General features: G+C 38.2%; 1 protein-coding gene and 1 long non-coding RNA gene across 7 annotated transcripts in view; one reads left to right on the plus strand and one right to left on the minus strand.

The window, feature by feature from the left end:
• The window catches only part of PLCL2 (phospholipase C like 2), a 201,585-nt gene that overhangs the window by 28,828 nt on the left and 146,989 nt on the right, over positions 1 to 25,768 (minus strand). For all 6 annotated transcript variants that reach the window (XR_010125759.1, XM_054480690.1, XM_054480691.2 and 3 more), the window contains one exon: positions 18,947 to 19,022. Coding sequence is in view for 5 of the 6 variants with exons in the window: in XM_054480690.1 (XP_054336665.1) it covers positions 18,947 to 19,022 (76 nt within the window). In the remaining variant the exon portion in view is untranslated. The remainder of the gene's footprint in view (positions 1 to 18,946; positions 19,023 to 25,768) is intronic.
• On the plus strand, positions 7,317 to 19,144 carry LOC129032807 (uncharacterized). Its single transcript, XR_008501467.1, has 3 exons — positions 7,317 to 7,375; positions 17,711 to 17,845; positions 18,983 to 19,144. It is a non-coding gene; the product is annotated as an uncharacterized LOC129032807 (long non-coding RNA).

The raw sequence follows: 25,768 nt of genomic DNA on the forward strand, positions 1-25,768 counted from the left end.
AGAGTTTAATTCAGTTCTGGTCGAAAGGGAATGGAAGATATAGGCTGTGTGAACAAAGAACAGAATAAAGCCACCAGTTCATGGTGAGGACTGCCCAAATCATGTAACCTTTGCTTTATAGCTATAATGTTAAATTTTAAAAATTGGTATGGCCACACAAAATTACATTATTGAATTTTTATATAAAGAAACATATTTTAGAAATTTATTGCTTCTTTCATGTTATCTCTAAAATCTAAACAGCTAGGATTTTTTTATATGTGTAGGTGTTGATTACACATAATTTTCCGATTATTATTTCAAAATACTTTATAATTTAAATATTTTAAGTAGTTTTTTCCTGAAGGGCTTAAAAGCTTAATGACAAAAAATGAATTATAATGTTGATAAAATGTCAGGTTTTATAAAAATTAATAAATGGGTGCAAAATTTTCAAGATGGCATAATTAAATTAACTCAGAACATTTAGTACAACTGCATATAACTATACTGGGATATAGTGAAGAGAAATTTCCACTTCTATCAAGTTTTCTGCTTCCCATCAGAGATAACAAACTTAGATGAAAACCAAACAGCCCTAAAAATAAAAATAGGATATATACAATAAAAAGATATCAAAAAGAGGCTTTTGCTTTTAAAGGAAGTGAGGGCCAAGTCAGAAACATGGCATCATCTCCTTTTTCGATGAAATGAATGCCATTTATTCTTGCCAAACATAAAGCAGACGACCTTTCAAACATTCTGGTTGGGATTTTCTCTACCAATCTAAATGATATGAAAATAAAATATAGCATGTAGCACATGGCTAAAATTTTAGAAGCAAATATAGTTTTAAAAATTCTTCACAAGGAGACATATTGATCTTAAATGGATACACTTAAAGATTAGTTTTTCAACTGAAAATTTACTTTGCTGTCCCAAAAAGCTCTTTTCTCACAAACACAACCAGTATAAAAATTTTTGTGTGTAGATTAAAAAACAGAAATTAAAAGCAAAAGCTAAAATCTTTTAAATGGTGACAATATATATTTATATTTTTAATTTATTTCAAATTCCCCAAATTAGGTGTAGTGGAATATTTCCTGAAAGATGGAATACCATGTAACACAGGTGTGTTTGGGACCTCATTCAAGAGGTAGCTATATCAACAGTATTAAAAGTACGTTAACATAACATGGTCTGTACATGACTTATGGTATGATATCACACTACTTAGAGAACAAAATATGGATAGCTGATAATTTTATAAGAATATGTATAATTTATATATAGTACCTGTTTAAATGTACAGCCTTTGTAAACTATATGCTCTGCCTCAAAACTCCAGAGGTCTGAAGTTTGGGTGTGCGGCCTACCTGTGGGTGCTTACATCCTAATCCTTGTGGAGATGTGGAAATGCCTAATTGCTTTTCAGATAGTTCCAGTTGGTAGCCTCCTTTTCTTGGCCTTCTTCCCAAACAATCCGGGCATTAACAAAAGCCAAATTATTTTAAGATGGATTTTGAACTGTTAAATCCCGTTCCACATGAGATGGAAAAGATAAACCAGGTCTCTTAAATATATGCCTGAAACCCAGATGGATGACAAGATTCTTGCAATGCCAAATCCACAGCAGTACAATTTGTGAATGAATTATATGAGGGAGGTTTTCTTCTTCTGCCAGCACTTTCCATCTGGGTAGATCTAGGTGAGATGAAGTTGCATAACTTTCAGCCCTTTGTGGAATCTAATTACCACGCCACCATTCTAAACACACAACCACGTGACTCACGTGGGTGGGATAATACAAAGAATAATGAGCTTAGCAAGACCCTCCTCACTTCATTTCACTGAGAAATAAAGAGGTCTTCTTCACCGCAGTTATGCACAGAGGAGTTCTGTTAGACCTAGAACATTTCTGTTTGGATCGCCACTTTCACATCGATGCTTTCCTGCTCTCCCACAGTTTGGCATGATTACCATAACACACAAGGCCCTCGTGACTGCAGACTGCAGCCTGTCCATGTTTCTCCTTCTTTTTGACACCTCTTCCGATTTTAATTTTCAACAGATAATGTAGTCATATGGTTCCACAATTTTAAAAGTATAAACTGAAATACAGGGAACTGTCTTTCCTTTCCCCATCTCCCAGCCTCCTCGTTTCCCTCCCCTTCTCAGGCAACTACTGTTATTCCTTCTTAGGTATCCTTCCAGAGAGATGCACACACAGCACAAACGGCATATTCTCCCTGCCTCTTTAAAGCAAATGTTAGCAAATAACACACATAGTTTCTCTTGCTTTTACAACTATCTATATATCTATATATGTATGTAAGATCTTTCTTATATATGTATATATATGTCTGGAGGCAAGTATATATATGTATATATGTGTATATATACACACAAATATATATACACTCATATATAGAAATACATATACACATATATACACAAGTATATATATATACACACACACACACACACACACATATATATACACATACACACACGCATACATACCTCTTTATTCTTTTTTTTTTTTTTGAGACAGATTCTCGCTCTGTCACCTAGGCTGGAGTGCAGTGGCGCAATCTCGGCTCACTGCAACCTCTGCCTCCCAGGTTCGAGTGATTCTCATGCCTCAGCCTCCCTAGTAGCTGGGACTACAGGCACGTGCCATCACAGCTGGCTGATTTTTGAATTCTTTATTCTTTATACAGTGGCATAATGTTCCATTATAAGGATGTATCATAATGTATGTCCCAGGGCCCTCCTGGTAAGCATTTAAGTTGTCCTCAATATTACAACAAAAACCTTTGCACATATGACTTTCCCTAAGTATTTGATCATATTTATAGCATAATATCTGAAACAATGGAATTATTGGTTGAAAGTATATAGAATTTGAAATTCTGAAATTTACTGCCAAATGGGCTTCCCTAGATATGGACCCAATTTACATGCCCTCCCTCCCCCAAATCTGAGTTATCAGTTTTCCCAATATCCTTACCAATCCATTGTGATTTATATGTGATGGAATTCTGGGGTCTTTAATACAAACATCTGAAAAATGGTATCTCCTTGAAATACCTCATTCACTAGACTTCCAGAAGATCAGTGTTCTCCTCCCACCTCTCTGGCTGCCATACCTTAACCTCCTGTTTGTTCTTCTGCATCTTGCTGACATATAAACATTAGGGGCCAGGGATCCCTCTTCTATGTCTATGGTCATCTCTTAGATTAGCTCAGTCTCCCAGCTTGAAAGATCACCTTTGCAATGATAGCTCCCAAATTTAATAATTCCAGTCTTGATCTCTCCTCCAAACTTTAGACTTGGAGGTCAACTAGGCATATCAAACTTAACTTGTCCAAAAACAAACCCCTGATCTTCCCTTTCAAGACCAGGCCTGCCCCAGTCTTCAGCATCTTGGTAAATAGCAGCTCCATCCTTCCAAGATGAAGCCAAAAATCATCTCTTTCTCTCCTCCTATGCCACACTCAATCCATCAATAAGTACTGTTAGCACAACCTTCAGAATGTTTGTTTTTGCCATATGAAATTCTTTTACATGCAGTCTAACACTAAGTTTGTTTGCTTAATATTATGTTAAAGCTTCTGGGATTGTATTAGTTCCTGGCCTGCATCTCCACCTCATTTGCTGTTCCTGTCTTTCCCATGTGATATTCCATGTTGCTCACTGCTGTTGCTGGCCTGGGCTGTATTGCCCTGCATACGCTCTTCCGTCTGTGTCCACTTGCCTTGGCTCTTAGACAAACCACCTTCTTAACTCCTGCCCTAAAGTCTGGCTCAACTATCCCCACAGACAGACCTCCCCACTCCTCCTCTGTGTGATCAGGGCTCTAGGGCAGTGCGCACTCACTCCTGCACTTACAACCTAGGCTGCACTTACACTTATGAGTGGCTTAGATGCCTGTCTCCAATACTTGACCTGGAGCCCTCTTAGGGGAGGGTCCATATCCCGTTTTTCTGTGGAATCTCCAGCTCCTGATCAGATGGAGAGTAAGAGCTCGTTTGTTGAACAAATAAATATGCAGCATTCTGTATTCAATTCAGCTCAACACATATTTATCAAGTGCTGGCTTTGTGCCAAACACTGTTCTTGGCATTTGGGACACGTTATGAACAAACAAAGGTCCCTTGCCCTCAAGGAGTTTCCACTCTAGTAGGAGAAACACAGACAACAAGTGATGGGCATAAGTAAATTATATGGGGTGTTACAAGGAAACAATTGTTACAGAGAACTCATCCACTCAAGTGGCCCTTCTATTTGGATGATAGCCAATTCTATCTGTAGGCCTCATCTCTATCTGAAGCTTCACTATAATTGTTTTGACAACTTACTAGCTATTTCCATTTGAGCATCCTACTGTGATCTCATATGTGTCAAACCTGAAACAGACCTTCACAACCAACTTCTTCCTAAACTAATACTTCAGGCATTCACATTCTTTTGCTGGGAGTAGTATATGAACATGGAGGGCAGAGGAGACAGAACCAATCACTGAGTCCCCGAGTGAGTCCTAAACTATCTAGTGACCTCACTGCTTGTAACAGTTTCCCAAAGTATTTAAGACACTGACAGATAGAACTTGAGACAAGGGCTTTACCACCAAATAAGTTTGAGAAATGCTGAGTTAAAAATGGAGGATATTTAGCATGCTATGTGTACTGAGAATCTCCAAAGGGGATAAGTTGCATTATAAAAATTTGATGATGAAGTCCTTTGCCCAAGGAACATGACTAGTGTTGCATGAATTAGGCTTTAGTAAATGTTGGCTTAAAAAAAATCAATCCCAAATGTTTTAGACTTGAATTAAAAGGCTTCCATCATTGGGCCCAGCCGGTATTTCCAACCCTAATTTTCACTGTTTCCTGAAGCAAATATTTCCCTTCAGCCAGGACAATATATTTCATGTGCACTGAAAGTACACCTTGATGATAAAGTCTGCTAAGCTTTGGCCCATCTAAAATGCCCTGTTCCTTCTGCTTAACTTATACAAATCCTGCATTCCCTCAAGCCCCTAGTTCAAGCTCCACCTCCTTTCCTAACAACAAAAGCCTCTGAGACTGCTCCTTTCTTCAAATTTCATTTATACCTGTTATCTATACCACTCACTTGGTTGTGTTTTATTGTAACTTTCCTTGATGGTACAGACATTATCATCCTTTTTTTGCATCTCCAATAAGTAATTAGTATAATAACTTGTCATGAAACAAATTCCACAAATGCATGACTGGGTTTTTTCTTTAATATGTTAATATGTGATTGACATGGCACTGACCTATAATGAGAATACAGTGACCTATAATAAAAGAACATGGGTTAATTAAAGTTGCTTTATATTCCTTATTCTTATAAGAAAGTTTATCTCTAAATACTGTTAAAACATTCTGAGAATGCATTTGTTCACTTTTATTCAATTATTTATATATTCCCTTTTACAATCCCTTATATATTTATAATATACTGTAGGATTTGTAGACCATAGAATTTGAGAGCTGGAAAAGCCTTGGAGATAATCTGGGCCAAATCACTTTATATTAAACCTAAGGATACCTAATGTACACACATACATGTGTGTATATATATAACCGTCTGGTATTTGTATGAGAAAGGTGATTCATTTGGTCTGTGGACTTTACTTGAATTGTAGTTCTTCTCAGCTTTAATAAGCAATTATAATGGGAATTCTCATAACCAAGTGGCTTATTTATGCAAGTGCCAGAGTTAAAAACAGCCTGAGAGTTACTCCTGACCCCTCTTCAGCAGAACATCTGCTAAGATGACCTTGAGAGTTGCTATTTAAATACAAGGGGATGCTTTCAGAGACTCTACGGGTTTACAAAGGAAGCAGGGAGGAAGATGTGACAAGAGAGCACAGTGTTGGGATTTAATTACAGAACAGGTACCCCAGGAAGGGCAAGTGTCCCCAAAACTTCCCGCCATTTGTGGCACTGGGGAAATGTCACTGATGAAAGCCATGTTCTATGCTGCTCTAGAAAGATAATTTGGCTGTCATTCAATCACACAGCTGGTGCATGCCTGAGTCTGAGCAGTCACTCACACTCTCCCTGTGAGAGACAGAGGAGAGAGGCTTAGGGAAAGAGCATGAACTCAGAAGAGGGTCTGCTCTGCCCTACCCTCAAAAGAGAAGTTCTCAAAACCTGAATGTGCTCACCACAATGCAAATTCCTGAGTCTCACTCCCAGCTGGTCAATATTTTGGGAATGATGTAAAGAGACTGCATTTTCAACAAGCATTCCCAGGAGATTCTGACCACACGTATGAAAAATAACATTAGTGTGAAAGTTGATGTGTGAATCCTTCTTTTCTTTGCATGACTCTGTGAACATATGATGTGGGAATCTTAGAGCAGAATTAGGGTGAAGGTTACAGGGACGGTTGAGGTGTGGTAAGACAGCGGTTTCTAGAGACCAGTTGCTTATTTTGAAGTTTTTGCTCTGAATGAGTTGGCCTAGTTGTTGTCTTTGTGGTCATTTCCTCTGCCATCCCTTATCAGTGATGAAGGTCCCTTGTGAGGGAATTAAAATGACAAAGAGGCCACTGAGTACCTTGCTACTTCTTTTTTTCCCTTGACTTCACTAATTATTAGTTAATTAATTAGTAAATGCCTAGAAGAAGATGTGGTGGTTCAATATCCAGTCTTTAAGAGAAAAGATACTGTGGATTTCAAATGGGGCCTGGGAGTCTGAAGCAGGTTTCCTGTGTCTCATCTTCAAAGTGTTAACTTTCCTCCTTGAAACTAATGATGATGGGCTACAATTTATGTGTCCTGTAACATTGTATGGGATGACTTGTTTAATCTTTTAATCTTTTTCAGTAACTGTAATCCAGCCATTCCCAAATTGCTGTTTATGTAACTGATCTTAGTTCACTGCAATTTAGAAGGCATAGGGCCATCAGGGAATCACATAATCCACTGCCACTTAGAAGAAGGAAAATGAGGCAGAGAGGGGTCAAGTGACTAAACTAAAGTCACACAGCAAGACATGGTACAGAAGGCACCAGAACATGGGTCTCTGAATTCCCAGGAAAGAACCTTTCACTTCTGTAAAACAGAGCTGAGAAACATTTTGACACAAATGAGAACTGATATGATTTGGATCTGTGTCCCCATCCAAATCTCATGTTGAAATATAATCCCCAATGCTGGAGGTGGGTCCTGGTGGGAGGTAATTGGATCATGGGGGTAGCATTCTCATAAATGGTTCAGCACCATCCCCCCTTGGTAGTATATAGTAAGTTCTCAAGAGATCTGGTTGTTTAAAATTGTGTGGCACCTCCCCACTCTCTTTCTCCTGCTTGGGCCATGTGAAGATGACTGCTCCTGATTTGCCTTCCACCATGACTGTAAGTTTCCTGAAGCCTTATAAAACAGAAACTGATACTGAGAAGCAGGGCATTGCTTGAATATGTGAAAGCAGCTTTGGAACTGTAATGGGCAAAAGTTGGAACAGTTTGGAGAGCTCAGAAAAAGACAGGAAGATGAGGGAAAGTTTGGAACTTCCTAGAGACTTGTTAAATTGTTGTGACCAAAATACTGATAGTGATATGGACAATGAAGTCCAGGCTTAGGAAGTCTCAGATGGAAATGAGGAACTTATTGGGAACTGGAGTAGAGGTCACTTTTGCTATGCTTTAGCAAAGAGCCTGGCTGCACTGTGTCCCTGCTCTAGGGATATGTGGAACCTTGCACTTGAGACTGATGATTTAGGATATCTGGGAGAAGAAATTTCTAAGCAGCAAAGTGTTCAAGATGTAGCCTGGCTGCTTCTAACAACCTATGCTCATATGCATAGGCAGACAAATGACCTGAAACTAGAACTCATATTTAACAGGGAAACAGAGCATAAAAGTTGGAAAAATGTGCAGCCTGGCCATGTGGTAAAAAATAAAAGCCCATTTTCAGAGGAGGAATTCAAGCAGGCTGCAGAAATTTTATAACTAAAAGGCAAATGCTAATAGCCAGGACAATGGGGAAAAGGCCTGAAAAGTATTTCAGAGACCTTCCTGACAGCCCCTCCTATCAAAGACCTGAGGCCTAGGCAGGAAGAATGGTTTCATGGACCAGGTCCAGGGCCCAGCTGCTCTGTACAGCCCCTGGACACTGCTCCCTGTAGTCCCTTTCTTTTGGCTGATTTCTCCCTTTTGAAACGGGATTATTTACTCAATCCCTATATCCCCATTGTAACTTGGAAGTAAGTAACTTGTTTTGATTTTACAGGCTTATAGGTGAAAGGGACTTGCCTTGTTCAGATGAAACTTTGGACTTTTGAGTTAATGCTGGAATGAGTTAAGACTTTGGGGGATTACTGGGAAGGGACAATTTTGTATTTTGAAATGTGAGAAGGACATGAGATCTGGAAGGAGCCAGGGCAGAATAAATGGTTTGAATCTGTGTCCCCAGCCAAATCTAATGTTGAAACATAACCCCCAGTGCTAGAGGTGGGGCCTGGTGGGAGGTGATTGAATCATGGGGGCAGAGTTCTCATGAATGGTTCAACACCATCCCCTCTTTTGAGTTCTCATGAGATCTGGTTGTTTAAAAGAGTGCATCACCTCCTCCAACCCTCCTGTTCCAGCCATGTAAGATGGGCCTGCTTCTCCTTCACCTTCCGCCATGATTGTAAGTTTCCTGAGATCTACACAGAAGCTGAGAAGATGCCAGCATCATGCTTCCTGTACAGCCTTGTGGAACCATGAGCCAACTAACCATGAGCCCATTTCTTTCTAAGTTACCTAGTCTCAGTTATTTCTTTATAGCAGTACGAGAACAGACTAATACAAAACAAAAAGTTATAAGGCTCTCGGGTTTCCATTTGCAAATATAACTGACCTTTCAACAACACGGGTGTTAGGGGCATTGACTCTGCATGCAGTCAAAAATCTGCATGTAACTTTTGACTCCCCAAAAAGTTTACCAATAATAGCCTACTTTGGACCTGATGGATGCTTTACTGGTAACATAAACAGTTGATGAACACATATTTTGTATATTATATGTATTATATACTATATTCTTACAATAAAGTAAGAAAAAGAAAAGAAAACATTAAGAAAATCATGAGGAAGAGAAAATGTATTTACTATTTATCAAGTGGAAGTGGATCATCACAAAGGTCTTCACCCTCATCATCTTCTAGCTGAGTAGGCTAAGGAGAAGGAAGGAGAGAAGGGGTTGGTCTTGCTGTCTCAGAGGTGGCAGAGGCAGAAGAGGTGGAGGAGGCAGAAGGAAAGGCAGGGGAGGCAGGCACACTCAGTGTAACTTTACAGCAATGCATTGCAATTTGTCTTTTTTGCTTTTTCACTTCTCTAAAAATGCTTCCATACAGTACCAGTACTTCTTCCACTTTTTGCTTTAGTTTCAGTGCCAGTATCATAGGAGGATCTTTGTCATAAAAGAAGTCATAAGCAGTCTTGAATAATAGGAACCCTTCTTCCAGATTGTCTGATGTCAATTTGTTTGGGGGCACTGCTTCTTCTACATATTCTTCATTGTCTGGCACTGGTTTGGAAGCACTCATCTCCGTCAAGTTATCTTCTGTTAATTCCTCTGGTGTGGTGTCCATGAGCTCTTGATTTTCTCCAAAATCTGTAACCTGGGACCCTTCACCCCCCCAATTTTTTTTTTTTTTTGCCATATTCACAATCTATTTCATGATTTCTTTCAGCAGCTCTGTTATAAACTGTGTGAACATCTGGACAGTTTTCTCCAGCAGGAATTTATTGTTTTGGACTTGATGACTTTCACGGATTTTTCTGTAGCAACAATGGTATCTTCAACAGGATTTTGAATCCTTCTAGATGTGTATGATGTCCTCTCTATCGGGAGTTCTCTTCCACGGCACTAACAATCCTTTCCATATAGCATCCTCTGTAATGAGCCTTAAAGGTACTTATGACCCTTTAATCTACATGCTGACTTGGAGACATTGTGCTTGGGGGAAAAGAGACCATTTCATGGCTTTCAGTGTTGAACTCATGGGGTTCTGGGTGACCAATGGCATTGTCCAATATCAAAAGAAAATTAAAAGGCATTCCCTTACTGGCAAGGTACTTCCTGACTTCAGGAACAAAGCATCAATGAAACTAATATAGAAAAAGCTCTTGTTGTTCAGGCCTCCATGTTGTACAACCAAAAGACTGGCAGCTGGTGTTTATCTTTCCCCTTTAAGGCTTGGGCATTAGCAGCTTTGTAGATGGGGGAAGTCCTGACCATAAACCTGACTGCATCTGCACAAAACAGTAGAGTTAGCCTATCCTTTCCTGCCCTAAATCCTGGTGTTTGCTTCTCTTCCTTACTAACAATTGTCCTCTGTGACTTTTTTTTCCCCCAGAACAGGGTACTTTCAGCTGCATTAAACACCTGTTCAGGCAGATATCCTTTCTCCTCAATGGTTTTTTTAAATTTTATTTTTATTTTAAATTTTTATAGGTGCATAGTAGGTATATATACTTATGGGGTATGTGACATGTTTTGATACAGGCATGTAATGCATAATAATGGAAAATGGAATATCTATCCACTTAATAAGCATTTATCATTTGTGTTACAAACAATCCCATAATAGTCTTTTCATTGTTTTAAAATGTACAATAAAATTACTATTGACTACAGCACCTCTGTTGTGCTATCAAATACTAGGTCTTACTCATTCTTTCTAACTTTTTTTTTTGGTACGCATTAACCATCCCCACCTCCCCCGCCCTGACCTCCCATTGCCTTTCCCAGCCTCGGGTAACCATCTTTCCATTTTCTATCTCCATAAGTTCAATTGTTTTGATTTTTAGATTCCAAAAATAATTGGGAACATGTGATGTTTGTCTTTCTGTGCTTGGCTTATTCCACTTAACATAATGACTTCCAGTTCAATCCATGTTGCAAATGATAGGATCTCATTCTTTTCCATGGCTGAATAGCACTCCATTGTGTATAAGTATCACATTTTCTTTAACCATTCAACTGTTGGTAGATGCTTAGGTTGCTTCCACATCTTGGCTAGTGTGAATAATGCTGCAATAAACATGGGAGTGCAGGTATCTCTTTGACATACTGATTTCCTTTCTTTTGGGTATACATGCAGCAGTGGGATTGCTCGATCATATGGTAGCTCTATTTTTAGTTTTTTTGAGGAACCTTCAAACTGCTCTCCATAATGGTTGTACCAATTTACATTCCCACCAACAATGTATGAGAGTTCCCTTTTCTCCACAGCCTCGCCAGAATTTGTTATTGACTGACTTTTGGATAAAAGCCATTTTAACTGCAGTGAGATGATATCTCATTTAGTTTTGATTTGCATTTGTCTGAGGATCAATGATATTGAGCACCTTTTCATATGCCTGTTTCTCATTTGTACGTCTTCTTTTGAGAAATTCCTATTAAACCTTTTGCCCATTTTAAAATTGGATTATTAGACTTTTTTTCCTACAGAGTTGTTTGAGCTCCTTTTATACTCGGGTTATTAATTCCTTGTCCCATTCAGTGTGTTATTTCTCCATTTTGTTGTTTGTTTCCTTTACTGTGTGGAAGCCTTTTAACTTGATGTGATCCCATTTGTTCATTTTTGCTTTGGTTGCCTGTGCTTGTGGGTATTACTCAAGAAATCGTCGCCTAATCCAATGCCTGGAAAGTTTCCCCAATGTTTTCTTGCAGTAGTTTCACAGTTTGATGTCACAGATTTAAATTTTGATTTGATTTCTGTATAAGGAGAGAGATAGGGGTCTAGTTTCATTCTTCTGCATATGGATATCCAGTTTTCCCCGCATGATTTACTGAAGAGACTGTGTTTTCCCCACTGTATAATCTTGACACCTTTGTCGAAAATGAGTTCATTGTAGGTGTATGGATTTCTTTCTGGGTTCTCTATTCTGTTCCATTGGTTTATGTGTCTGCTTTTATACCACTATCATGCGATTTTGATTACTATAACTCTGCAGTATTATTTGAAGGCAGGTAATACGATTCCTCCAGTATTGTTCTTTTTGCTCCAGATAGCTTTGAATATTCTGGGTCTTTAGGGGTTCCATATAAATGTTAGGATTTTTTTTTTCAATTTCCATGAAGAATGTCACTGGGATTTTGATAGCGATTGTATTGAATCTGTATATTGCTTTGAGTAGTATGGACATTTTAACAATATTGATTCTTCCAATCCATGAACATGGAATATCTTTCAATTTTTTTATGTGTGCCCTCTTTGATTTCTTTCATTAGTGTTTTATAGTTTTCATTGTAGAGATGTTTCACTTCTTTAAGTTAATTCAGGTATTTAATTTTATTTGGGGCTATTTTAAGTGGGATTACTTTTTTAATTTCCTTTTCAAATTGTTCACTGTTGGCATATAGAAATGCTACTGATTTTTGCATGCTGATTTTGTATCCCACAGCTTTACTGCATTTGTTTATCAGTTCTAACAGATTTTTGGTGGGGTCTTTAGGCTTTTCCAAACATAAGATCATATTATCTGCAAACAAGGATGATTTGACTCAATTATTTTCTTAATGGCATCTGGGAGCTTGTCTGCTGCCTGCTGGTTGACAGAAGCTGCTTGGCCTATTACCTTGACATTTTTTAAGCCAAACCTCTTTCTAAAATTATCAAACCATCCTTTGCTGGCATTAAATTCTCCCGTTTTGGATCCTTTACTTTAAATTGTCATATAATGACTTCACTTTTTTTTTTAATCATATTAGTCTATAGGTGTGCCTTTTGTATAGCAATCCTGTACCCACCTAAAAGCTGTATTTTCAACGTAAGGTAAAAAAACTTTGCACAAGTGCAAGGTTTTCATACCTGCTGGTATGGCTGCAAAAATAGCTTCATGAATTTTCTTTTCTTTTTTTTTAGAACAGTCCTTACGCTGGATTCCTTTATCCTGAAATGGCAGTCAACTGCAGACCTCAATCTATGGTATATACTAAGCAATTCAACTCTTTCTTGTAATGTCATGACTCTTCTCTGCTTCTTGGGAGCACTTGCAGTATCACCAGTGGCACTTCATATAGGTCCCATGGTGTTACTCAAGGTTTATGGTATTGCACTAAACATGATGAATAATATTCCATAACTGTGAGAGATCACTTTTTACTGTGAATGCAATTTACTGGAATGATAAACTGCTCAGTCAGAGATGATTAGAATCACACAGTGTTTTAAGCAGATAATCCCAACACTTGAGCCCAGCACAACAGCAACAAGAGGTGGCTATGAAATTATTACAGTAGCAAAGTATGTTTTGGAGTTAGTTTTAGCAGTTATGAGTTAATAGTGCATCTTACATTTGTTTACATTTTTCTTAACTGTGAATGACGTCATGTATGGGCTTTAAGTGTGTGCATAAGTTTTGATAAATTTTAACTTTTTATAACAAATTTGTGCACATCTTATGGCAGTAAATGATAAAATAGACTAGTACCTACATATATTTTATGCATTTGTGGCCTATCTTTTTCTTAAATTTTTTGATATTTCCATGCTACATGGTTCATCTGTCTTTTTTCAAATTGTTGCCAATCTCCAAAAAATGTTTCAGTATATTTATTGAAAAAACTCACATATATGTGGACCCATGCTGTTCAAACTTGTGTTGTCCAAGGTTCAACTGTATTTTCAAACAGAACACTTGTGAAGTGCTTTCAGAATGAATCTTGCAGATGATTTTCTTTACTATGTTGGGCAAGATGATGTGCATGAACCAAGTGACAGATGGTGATGGCTTACTTATCTGATAACCTCAGCTCCTAGGAGCACACTGAGATCTGAGGAGTTTGAAAAAAAAAAAAAAAAAAGTCTCTGAGCAATTAAATCCAGGTCATGTAGGTCTGGCCTGACATTCTGCTGGTTTACCCCATGCAGGAGTGTGTCGGGGCCTCATCCTCTTTTATTTAAGATAAATCACTTGGTCACAGGGGAGACATCAACTGCTCAGCAGACTGGAAGCAGCAAATATAAGAGAAAAAAAGAGCGGTATACAAACAGACGGTTGGAAATACAGTACAAAGCAGTAGGAAGTGAGAGTTTAATGAAAGGAGATGGAATTAAACTATTAACACCATGTCCAGATCTGAACAGTCACAGCAGGCAGGCTGCTGTGTATGCAGGTTAAGGGGCCTCCAAACTTAACGCCTCCAAGAAATCACTGCATTAAACCGCAGCATCTCAAGATGACTCTGGGTCTTCAAAACAAATGTTCAAATTATTTTTGGCAAATCAAATTTAAGAAAGCAGGGATGGATAAGATCCACTGAAAATTTCCCATTACATTTGATTAAAATGAAGGGTAATTAAAGCTTTCATTATTTGGAAAGTTATTTTCTTTGATCCCACTTTACTCAGTGAAGATGCAACCCTGGCCATGCATGAAAAAACGTTGGAGCTTTTAGCAAAGAACCTTCCATTTAAAGAGGTCTGGAGAGGGCTGGGTCATCTTTCATTTAGTTTGATCCTCCCTCCTAACAGTCATTCTGAAAGTGCACAGAACAGATTCTCCTGCCAGAAGAGGAACCACACTCTCATCCTCCCAGGCATGCAGGCATCACCTCTGCCTGGGGCATGCCCATGAAAGCAGGGAAGCCAGCAGGTGTCCTATGCAGGCTCTTTGTGCCTCTGAAACCTTACACTGTCCCAAGCCTTGTGGGTGTGGGATCACATCTTTGGGAACATCCTCAGTTCCTGTGGCAGCTTTTGCCCCTTGATTCCTTCTTTTTTCTTCGAATTTAGTTTTTATTTTTGCTAGAATTATGCATGTACGTAAAGAACCAAATAATTGTCCACAATTCTCCCTCCCCAGAAGCAGTCACATTCAACACCTTTAGCTAATTGTTTCCCTTCCTTAGTATTTATGTTCATATTTCCAAGTAACATGCTTATATTGTTTACTTAGAACTGTTTTTCAAGCATCACCTATTAAATTCCCCATATGAAGAACGAGTATTTTGCTATTTTTAACCTCCCCATTGTCAGGACACAGAGATCTAGGTGTTAATTAATCCAGCTTCCAGACAGTTCCTCTCTTTTATCACTAGCTTTACCCCAGTTCCCAGAGGTACCTGGTCACCAGGTTAGATCTGAGCTGGTGGTTGGCCTGTGAGTCAGGCTGTGTCAGGCCCACCAAGACCAGCTTCAGATTCAGGTTCCTGAGTGGGCAGCTAAGCCAATTATCACTTGTTCAGTTGTTACTCAGTTTCTAGAATTTTGTTGCTCCCGATTTCTTTATCCGTATGGATTTGTGGCTTAAAAAAAAAAAACCCTTTACTGTCATTTTAATGAGGTTTTAGAGTAGAGATTAAAAGCATTTGTTAATTCACCATCTTTAACAGGATGTCATTGATTTGTTTTTTTCCTCCTCCAGAGAACAATTTATTTTCCATTTAAAATTACCTGATAGAAACACCTAGCTCACTGAGGGAAAGCAGTTTGGGTTTCCTTCTTGATCATCTTCCTATCCTTTATTAAGCATACCAATTCAGTGACTAGAAAGGAAATTATAATTCAAAAATGGGCTACAGTTTTGGCATTTAAAGAGACAAAAACATAGGTATTAGAAAGTGGAAAAGACTTTGGCCCTGAAAGAATTTGACAAATCTTTTCCCAACTTTTATACATTTCTAATAAATGAACTTTTATGATGTTTCTCCCTCTGCAGACTCCTGTTCAGCTCTCCTGCTGGTGTTCCTTACCAATCCCCTACTTGAGAACGTGTATGCATGTGTGTTCGCTTGGGCTTATGAATTATAGAGACCCATTCTTGCATGGCCACATCACTTCTCACTCCCATGGCGGCCCAGACTCACGCATCCCATATCACCCCTGCAGGATCTGATATTTAATCAGTCCCTTTGACTGGCACTGCTGATCTCTGACTCTGAGCAAAGTCCCCATACTCTTGCCCCTGTCTTGAATCCCCGCTTTCACTTCCTCACCCCCAAAGTTGGTGTTCTCCTATGACACTACTTCCCTGTTTACCTCATCAATGGAAAACACTCCTCGCTTTTTCAGAATTTTTCTAAATGTCACGGCTTTCTGTATTATCTCAGACGAGGAACCTTTCTCCCTTTCTAAGGTCAAGTGTTTCACGACTGTACTTCATTCCTGACCTCACATCCTTCATCCTGAATCTCTGTCTCATCTATTAATATCTTCCTCTTCACTGGGCCGTTTATGTATTCCTAGCAACATGGTTTTATTATTAAAATTTCTCTTTTACCCCAACTCTTTGTGCTACTGCATTCTCTTCTTAACAGAGAGGACTATGCAGGCAGGCTGCCTCCAACTGTGCATCTCCGAGTTGTTTCCACTGCTCTTTCCATGGTCCCTTTGGGTCCTCCACTGCTGGCATGCATACGTTCCTAGCCTATCTTGGCTGGAGGTCTTCACTTCTCAGCATTCCTCTCCTGCCACGCTTCCTCTTCCCAGTACTAACATCAGCATAGCATGTCCCTATGTAAAAAATAGATTACACAGCCAAGAGCCTGAACCCTTCTGAACTGGGGACATTTTTTAACATGTGTTTGGGGGTGGATGTCTGACTCTTTATTTCCATTCAGTTATTTAAACAAGGTTTTAACTAATAAAAATACATGTTTGTGCTTTAAAATTTGAAATACATCTAAAATAATCCTCTCTTGCAGCACTTTGGTGACCTATATCTGTTGGCAAGCAGAATAACAATTACTTATCAAAAGTAAGATCTTATGCAAATGTCTTTTGAGCCCAATACAAATTAGCAATTCTTCATATGACTAATGACTATACGTCCTTATCATAATTGTAAACATGAGAAACAAAAGATCAAGGGACTCTAAAATAAGTACTTGGGATAACAGAAGGGCTGTGTAGGCGTTCAGCAGTAACTGTGAAACCAAAAGATAATCTTTACATGCTTCTGAAGATCTTTAAACCCAGAGCAACTTGAACCATTACACAGTGGTTATTCTCCCCACATCCTAATCAAAATCCCTAATAGATAAGATTCTTCAGCTTTTTAAGTACAAGCACATGTATCCCTTACTGAAATCAAACATAAACAGAAAGCCACATTATACTGAAAATTATCAAATTTCATAAACCAGTGAATTGACAATAACTCAAATTGTTGAATAGTTTTTTTTTCTGATAAACAGTTCTTTTTTCAAATTCCACAAAGTCCACAATTTTCATAGCAATACATGCATTGAATGGAATCAAATAATTAAAATCAAATCATATTTAGTTAGTTAATATTTGGGCAACTACTCTGTGCAAAATGTTAGAACAGATGTCATGGGTAAGATACAGAGAGCAACTTGATATATAATCTTAGTGCTTTAGGAGGTTATTATCCTGTTTGCAAGATGGAATGCATTAATAAAATACACAATAACTGAAGAAGCCCTACCAACTGAAGCAAATTAAAGGTTTAAAGGGCTGAATAGAATGCTTTAGGTAACATAAATCCTGGAATCTTGAAAGGTCTCCTAGAAGACTGTTGAGATAATTGAAAAAGAAGAAAGTACAGATTGGCAGAGAGGGCAGAGAAAGAAGTCTCAGCAGATGAGTGGTGTGTGCAAATCTGATTAAGTAGAAACACAGGGAATGGGGACAGGCAGTCCAAAGCAGAGGGTAGATGGCTCACCATCCCTTCCCTTCCTCCCTCACTCTCCAGAAGCACCTTCCTTATCTATTGCCAACTGCCTCCCATCAGGTCTGCCCATGGACATTCTCTGCACACAGCTATTATGGTCAGTACCTGAAAGCTCAGTCCCTCTCCTGTTCTACACAAACACCAATGTCTCCCCAGTGCCTCACACACCAACTTGAGACTCCTGAGTAACACACAGTAAGTATTCAATATATTTACTGTGTTTACTTCCATATCTCCTGTTCAATAATTTGTAGATTGTGTTAATAATCTGTAGATTGTGTTGTAGATAAAAACTGTGTTTGAATAATTAAATGTAGATTGTAGGGAGAGTTAGCCTGGAAAGGACTAGAAGTAGAAAGACCACTTTGCTAACAATATTTGCTGACAAGATGAGTAAAACAAGATGGGGATTGTGGAGTTTGTTGATTAGTCACTAATATGAATACTCTTTCAATAGATACCAGAAAAAAAATGTCACACATATCCTTATCTTTGATCTATTTTAAACAAGTTCATTTCTGAGATAAGGGATTTTTTTTTTTCAGGGTAGGCAATATAGTTTCTTGGTTTTAAAGAACAGCAACCAAAAAAACCTTAGAAAGTCAGGACAGTTTTTTTATGACTTGAAAATATTCTCCATATTAGAATCTCCCAAATCAACACTCAAAAAATCAGAAAATTAAAAGAACTCCATTTTGTGTATTTTTATTACAATGCAGAATACTGAATTTTTTGGTTTTTACCACAGCTAAAATTAACTGGATGATTGTTTATATAAGAACAATTTTATAATCTGGTATAACATTTGGATGTTAAATTAATGAATTTATCAGCACGTGAAAATGCCAGTGTACTAAAAACTGTCAGGAGGTTGTAACTGGTATCTATCTCCTTTACAAGAAGCCATTCTCCCTCTACTCAAGCCTTACCTATCCTACTGTGTACCAGAGTCACGGGTGACCAGCAGGAGCTTTGGCAACACAGTTAACACTGAAGAAGAGATTAGTGCAGAGTTTCTCAATTTTGGCTGTACATTACGAACACCTGGGAATTTAAAACAGTTATTAATTCCCAGCCCCACACCTCAGACCAATGTTGATGTATTTTGAATGGCCCCCTCAGGTGAGTTTGTTACCTAAGGCTGAGAACCACTGAATTGGTATTTTCTTTAGCCGTAGAAAAATAATTTTCTTATTTGATTTTCTTGATATAGCATCCAAAAAATGAAATAGCTTTGGGGCAAAGTATATGATGCTATTAATTTCATTTAAAGAGAGGAAACAAACTTTCACTTACCTGCCTTCTGACAATGTACGATCTTTTCATATACAGCATCTGCATTTTCAATCAACGCCTTGAGGGACTGAATCATCTGCAAAGGGAACATCCAGACATGAGATTACACCTGACAACTAGATCCCCTCCTGCATTCATGCACAAGGCTCTTCTCCTAAAACAGGCTGATGTGATGATATTAAATGCTTTTTTATCTGACTTTCCACTACTCAACTTCAAATGTGCATGTGAAAATGATAAAATCACGCATCCCCACATAATGATTAAAACAAGATGTGAATAGTATTACTTTCCAAGTGCAGTGAGGCTAGTACAACACTGCACTTGAACCCTGAGCTAATATACTGAACTGAGTTCATTTTAGCGTGAAAAGCTACAAATATGCGTGCAAATCTGATCTGAGTTTTAAATTGTATTTTTGGTTATCCATTTTAACAAAATTTTCAACTTCATCTTATAGAAAACTTCAACACCTACACACTTCACTCATTTCAGCCAAAATGTCTTCATCTGAAATTCAGTTTAAAACATACAATGAGAATTAAAAAATAGCATTTATTTGATACCATTCATCACTAATAGTATCTCTAAAACTAGTATTTTTATGTTCCTATTAATGGTTTTTAAAATGTTCAAATTTGAATTCTTGTTCCAATTTGCATGTGCTTGTTTTAACAGCCCAAGCTTGAAGAAGGGAAAGAATCAGTGAACAGCTGATCCATTATTTTACTCACCAAAAAGCTAGGAAAAGATCCCTCTGAAGTAATCTTGTTGGCTCTAAAATCACTATGAAAAGGAAATGGGATAGCCAGAAACAAGTCTCATGGCTCAAATGGGTACAATTATGATATCTACCTTAGTATAAATTTAACATATTTATATTTAAATATCCAAATATTTTGCATTATAATATTACTCATCTATTTTACATGACCATCATATTTTAAGTAATAAACACCCATCCATTCCTTTCATTTCTGCCTCTTTTTTTTTTCTTTTTATTTTTTTAAGAGACACGGTCTGTTCTGTCAGCCAGGCTGGAGTGCAGTGGTGCAATCACAGCTCAGTGCACTCTCCAACTCCTAGGCACAAGTAATCCTCCAGCCTCCATCTCCCAGGTAGCTGGGACTACAGGTGTGTGCCACCATGCTTGTCTAATTTTTAAAATTTTCTGTAGAGACGGGATCTTGCTATGTTGCCCAGGCTGGTCTTACACTCCTAGGCTGAAGTGATCTTCCCACCTCGGCCTCCCAAGTGCTGGGATTACAGGCATAAGCCACCGCACCTGGCCTGCCTTATTTTTCTTTATAGCATTTATCACTAATTGCCATAGTAATTATTTTATAGTAACTAAATATATGTAGGTTGGATTATTTGCATAATTCAAAAACCACCATATTTTGGTAAGTTACACTTATTTAAAATATAACCAACATGTCTCTTAAAAAGTGTACTAGCTTCTTAAGGTTAGTCAGATAGTATTTATCAACTTGCACAGTTCTAAAAAAATGGTAAAGATCAAAAGTTTAAAGGCCAAGGCAGGCATTTATTGATGCCTTCATAACGTATCTTTAGTCATCGCTGGGGTCTACTGCAGGCAGCCCCTGTGTGGAAACCAGGGATACCTGACCTACAGGATACAACCCCTGTCCTCAAAAAGTCCACAGCCTATGGCAGAGTTTGCACTTTGGAATTCAGTATTTTCACATTCATTCTTCAGGATCTGAGTCATTCCTGTAAATTAAAATATTCTATTTTACAGCTTGACATATTGAACAGGCAGCAATAAAAATGAATCGTTAAGAACTTTATTATACTGATATAAAGTCGTTTGTACCATTACATAATTTCCATATTGAAAAGGTTCATACCATCATCAGTAACCTTTTTCAGCTTTGATGTCAAGCCAAATGAGAGATACAAAGAAGCAAGGACTTCTTCAAGCAAGGATGGTGATTGCTACAGCTTTGTATCAAAGAACTGGCCAACTGTGCCCCCATCATTCAAACAGGAGAAGGAAAAAAAATATATGATCAAGGAAATGAACCCAGTCATTAAACAAATGAGGACAGGAGCAAAAGCAGAACGAGTGGAGGAGAACAAAACAGCAGCATTAAGCAGAGGCTCACATATGCAGATGAGAAACTCATCTTGGGAGTGGTGTAGCAGCAGAAAGAGCAAAGATTTACATGGGTTCCAATCCTGGTTCTATTACTCATTAGCTTTGTCATCTAGGACAAGATATTTAACCTCATAACCCTAATATCCTACCCATAAAATAAGCTTATTAAAGACATTACACCTCATAATGTGAGGATTAAATGAAAGGATGCGTGAGGAGCGACTGGCACAATGAAGACACTTGCAAGTGGCAGCTGTCACGGCTGACTCCCCATTTATCCAGGATGCCTGGCAGAGCATTTTCTGGTAGCCCCAAATTAGCTGAATGCCCTCCTTTCATATGTTCACTGGCAATGTTTCCAATACTCATTACTAATTTTAGTTCCACTTGAAAAGCTGGGTGTGATGAAGCTCAGAGAAACAAGTTGCATTATTATTCTTAGAATCATCTTCCAGTTTAAGTATCACCAAAGGATAAATAATTATGCACCTTCCAGCTATAAAATATACGTAAGGCTGAATAAATGCACATCCATCTCAAGACTCCAGATATAGAAGCTCATCTACCTCCTAAACTCTGTAACACTTGGAGGATCATTTGTTTATTCTTGGGACAATCGTTTACTGAGGCCCTCTATGTGTGGGACCCTGAGCTAAGGGCTGAGTATGAAGCACATGTACCCTAGAACTTAAAGTATATATATATAAAAAAGAACAATTGCTGCACTGGGACTATAGTACAGAAATAAAACAGATGCACAAAGAATAACTAAAAAGGTGGGATTGCTATTGTAACCTGTGAGCTATTGGATGTGATAACATTCAACATTCTGAAGTTACAGCCCTTTGGCAGGATATTTAACGGTGAAGCACTTGTAGTGTAATGGTATCCCTGTTGACACCCACAGAAGGATCCACTTGTGGCTTAGATTTCAATATAGGAAGTTCCTCTGCTGATAATGACAGTGAATATCGTCCCCCCATTCATGAGTAGTATATAAAATATGAAGATGACTAATACATCAGGGTGGAGAACACAAATAGTGAGAAGCCATTCCTCCTAGGTTTGAAAGTAAACAGCAGGAGGCATTTGCAGACTGTATTAGAGGGGAATTCCAGAGGGAACCAGCCTAGAAGAAGGTAGGCCCTTAGTAAACAATGAGCAAAGCTTAGACAAGGCAGGCAGAAAACATATCCAGACCTCAGCAGAGATGATTCATGTTGTCACACCTGTTATCAAATATTTGTACTACTTCCTTGAGAAGGAAGTATCTTTTTATAGTTTTGGGGTACATATTTATAATTAAATTAATGTATGGTTAACAGTTTATAGTTCTTGTTCTTAACAGGCATATATTAATCTTCAACTTTTGCACTATTGCATAAATTCTCTTTGAGTCTAAGAGCTCCTCTAGGTGCTCTTAAGGAAGCTCTCAGGACTGTGGGCTCCTATAGCAACACCAGGTGAAGAGTCCAGCAGGCTTAGAGGACAGGTTAGGCGATGGGCCTTCAGGCCCCTACTCAGCAGGCTGATGTTTCCCTTTCATTCTGCCATCAATTATGATTGAATGTAGTGCACATGGCACTGAGGGTGCAGCAGAGGCAACATGGGGCCACCAGCTGATCTAGCAGGGGCCACTTTCTGTCTGGGTCTGCTACTTTATAACAAGCTGTGATTATAAATAGTACAAGTGTTGGTTGAATGAATCAAGATGAAAGTAATTCAACATCTCTGCATCAGTATGTACTTGGTGCTTTCTATTTTATTTACTGATCTCATTATCCATGTGAGGTGAGTAATTATGAGGTTAGTTTTACACATGTGAACACTGAAGACCTACCTGAAACGTAAGCAACCTTTCAAGGTAATCTGGTATTATAGGTAAAATAACTGTAATTAGTAAGTCATGAAACTGGTATTCTGTTTGGTCTTGAAGCCTCTGCTTTTCCCACAAAACCATTATAAGTCTTGACACATGAGTGGCAATTGCACAAGAGAAGAGGAAAGGCCGTTCCAATCCGAAGAAAGCACAAAAGCAGAGGAAATTTTCTAACTCCTAAAAGGTGCTACACACAATATAGTAATATCATCTCAGCTACTAACATTGACCCAAAGTTGTTTTTTAGAACAATGTTTCTATAAAGCACTTTGAGAAAACATTTTAAAATGACAGCAATAAATTACTTGGCTCTATTTTACAATTCATTATAAATAATAAATAATTTATATTTAATGTGAAACTACTAGAATAAGCATCTCAGATTAGACAAAAGCAGATGTGTGGGTAGTAATATCGATGCATGAGCCAAAGGAAAAAACTACTTTGTCTTGTTTTCTCTGTGTATATTACACTGATATGTCACTAGAATGCAAGGCCAAGTAGAGTGGTTAATTATATAAGCATTATTTGCATTAATGCAGATGCATGAATTTTATCAAGCCCCTATAAACACACAGGTGTAAGTCTTGGCACAGCAATCAGACACCCTGCTGCCAGCCTGAGTAACTCGCCACATGGATGCCTATATTGTTTTTTTCTAGGGCAAGATGCTTTTATATAGTTGTTGCTAATGGATTTTATATCACTGGCCTGTTACCAGTACCTCCTACATTTCTGGAACTAAAGTGTTTGGAAAATCTATGAATGTAACATAGCCTAGAAATCTATTTCATAAATTTGATCACCTCTAATATAAGATTTTAATGTAGAATTTGAGCAGATGAAAAGCAGGAAATTTCAACTAAAGGCAAAGTAAAAATTAAAATTTATATTTTATTAAGCTGGAAAGAAACCAGATATGCCTTTCATCAGAGTGCTATGTTTTGAAAGTAACTCCCATGTTAGTGTAAACTTCTCTGTTTATAGATACAGCTATGAGAAGGGTTATTATTATATATTATATATTACTAGATTTCTATAGACTGCTCCTTCATATTCTTGTTTCGAAACTTGCTTATCAACTAGGAAAATTCCATTTTCAGAATAAGCAAGTCTGTGGTTTTATATAAGGACCCTATGTCTGATTTCAGACAATTCACTGAATTGCCCTTCATCTTAAGAACACAGATTTTGTTAATAATTATAAAAGTAGTTTGTCAATAATTTTAAATACTTGGGTGAAAGAAATTTTAGTAACAACATCTTCTGAATTCTAGATTTTTTTCCCCTTTATCTTGTTTTGAATCTCAGTTTCAGATAGAAAATCCCAACCTCTAAACTCCTTTCTTTGCCTGTCCTACTCAACACAGATGTGGCTACTGCATCTTCTGCTGTAGCTGTTTCTAATGAAGTTACAAAGTCTGAGAAGTCCTAAAGTTGCTATAAAAGAAAAAGGCTAGACAGTAAAAAAACTTTGTTCTTTCACACGGATTCTATGATTACTTGACACATAACAGGGAATTATCTTTCCAAACTCAAAAAATGTAAAGATTATCATTCTCAAACATGCCAATGGACTTACAAAAATGACGCAGTATACACCTGGCCCTAACCACTGAATGCCCGCAAACTGCCATGACCACCTTGGAGATCCATGATAGGCCTCAGTGGACCAGTAAACGCCCAGGTGGCAAGATGTGGCTTCAGGCACCACCAGGCTCAGGATGACCGTGGGAGGACTGGACCAAAGCAGGACTTGCTTCTCTGGACTCCAGGGATGAATACAGAACAGCAAATGTTATCATGGATAAGGTTTTCAGAAAATAGGAACTAGTTCAATCCAAAGTAATTTTTTCCCATCTAGTCAGAATTTTCTGAATGGCAGCCTCTGTTATGCTTTAAATGTGTCCCCTTCAAAATTCAAGTATTGTCAATGTGATCGTATTAACAGGCAGGGCCTTTAAAAGGTGATGAAGCCATGATGGCTTCTCCCTAGTCAATGGGATTAAGGTCCTTATAAAAGAGGTTTCACACAGCGTTCAGCTAGCATGCCCGTCTGTCTCCCACCACGTGAGGAGCCACTCAAAAGACCCTCACCAGATACTGAGCCTTGATTTTGGACTTCTCAGCCTCCATAACTGTGAGAAAATAAATTTCAGTTTTTATAAATTGCCCAGGCTGTGATATTCTGTTTCAACAGCACAAAATGGACTAAAACAGCCTCTTAAAGCTCAACGTCCCTGGTGGGTGGTCAGCCTTGTGCTGTTTGGCCCTGCAAAGCCAGTTAGTTCACTAATGCTGTGAATGGGACAGAAAGTAAGATCAAGATGCCCTTGGGAATTTGTAAGCTTTGGTGCTTTTTTCTGCACCTTGAAAGAAACACCTCTCTGAGTTAACAATATAATCTCTCTTTTTAACACTTCAAAATAATTATTACTGTGTGGGTGAAGAATTTTAGTTTGATTCTAAAACATCGGGATTTGAGACTTCTCAACTGAAATCCAGAGGTAAGTTTTTCCTTTACTAAAGCTTCCAAGTACAGAAAAATGTTACAAAGTTGAACTAATGGAAGAGGCACCATTTATAAAGTTATTGTTGGAAAATACAACGTACTTTTAAATACTTGAACATAATACAAGTCACAAATTTAAATTGAAATACTGAAAGATTATTGCTGTAGAGGTCTTTGGCCAGCTGTGCGCTACAATTAAACCCAGCTCCCCTTTCCATCTCACATGGGGGGAGCATTGTGGCTGCAGTCCACTGTGGGGAGGACAGAGAGCTGGTGCCCATCCAGGGGCCGAGGTCTGCCATATCATTA

Source organism: Pongo pygmaeus, chromosome 2, assembly GCF_028885625.2.
Source record: "Pongo pygmaeus isolate AG05252 chromosome 2, NHGRI_mPonPyg2-v2.0_pri, whole genome shotgun sequence".
NCBI lineage: Eukaryota > Metazoa > Chordata > Mammalia > Primates > Hominidae > Pongo > Pongo pygmaeus.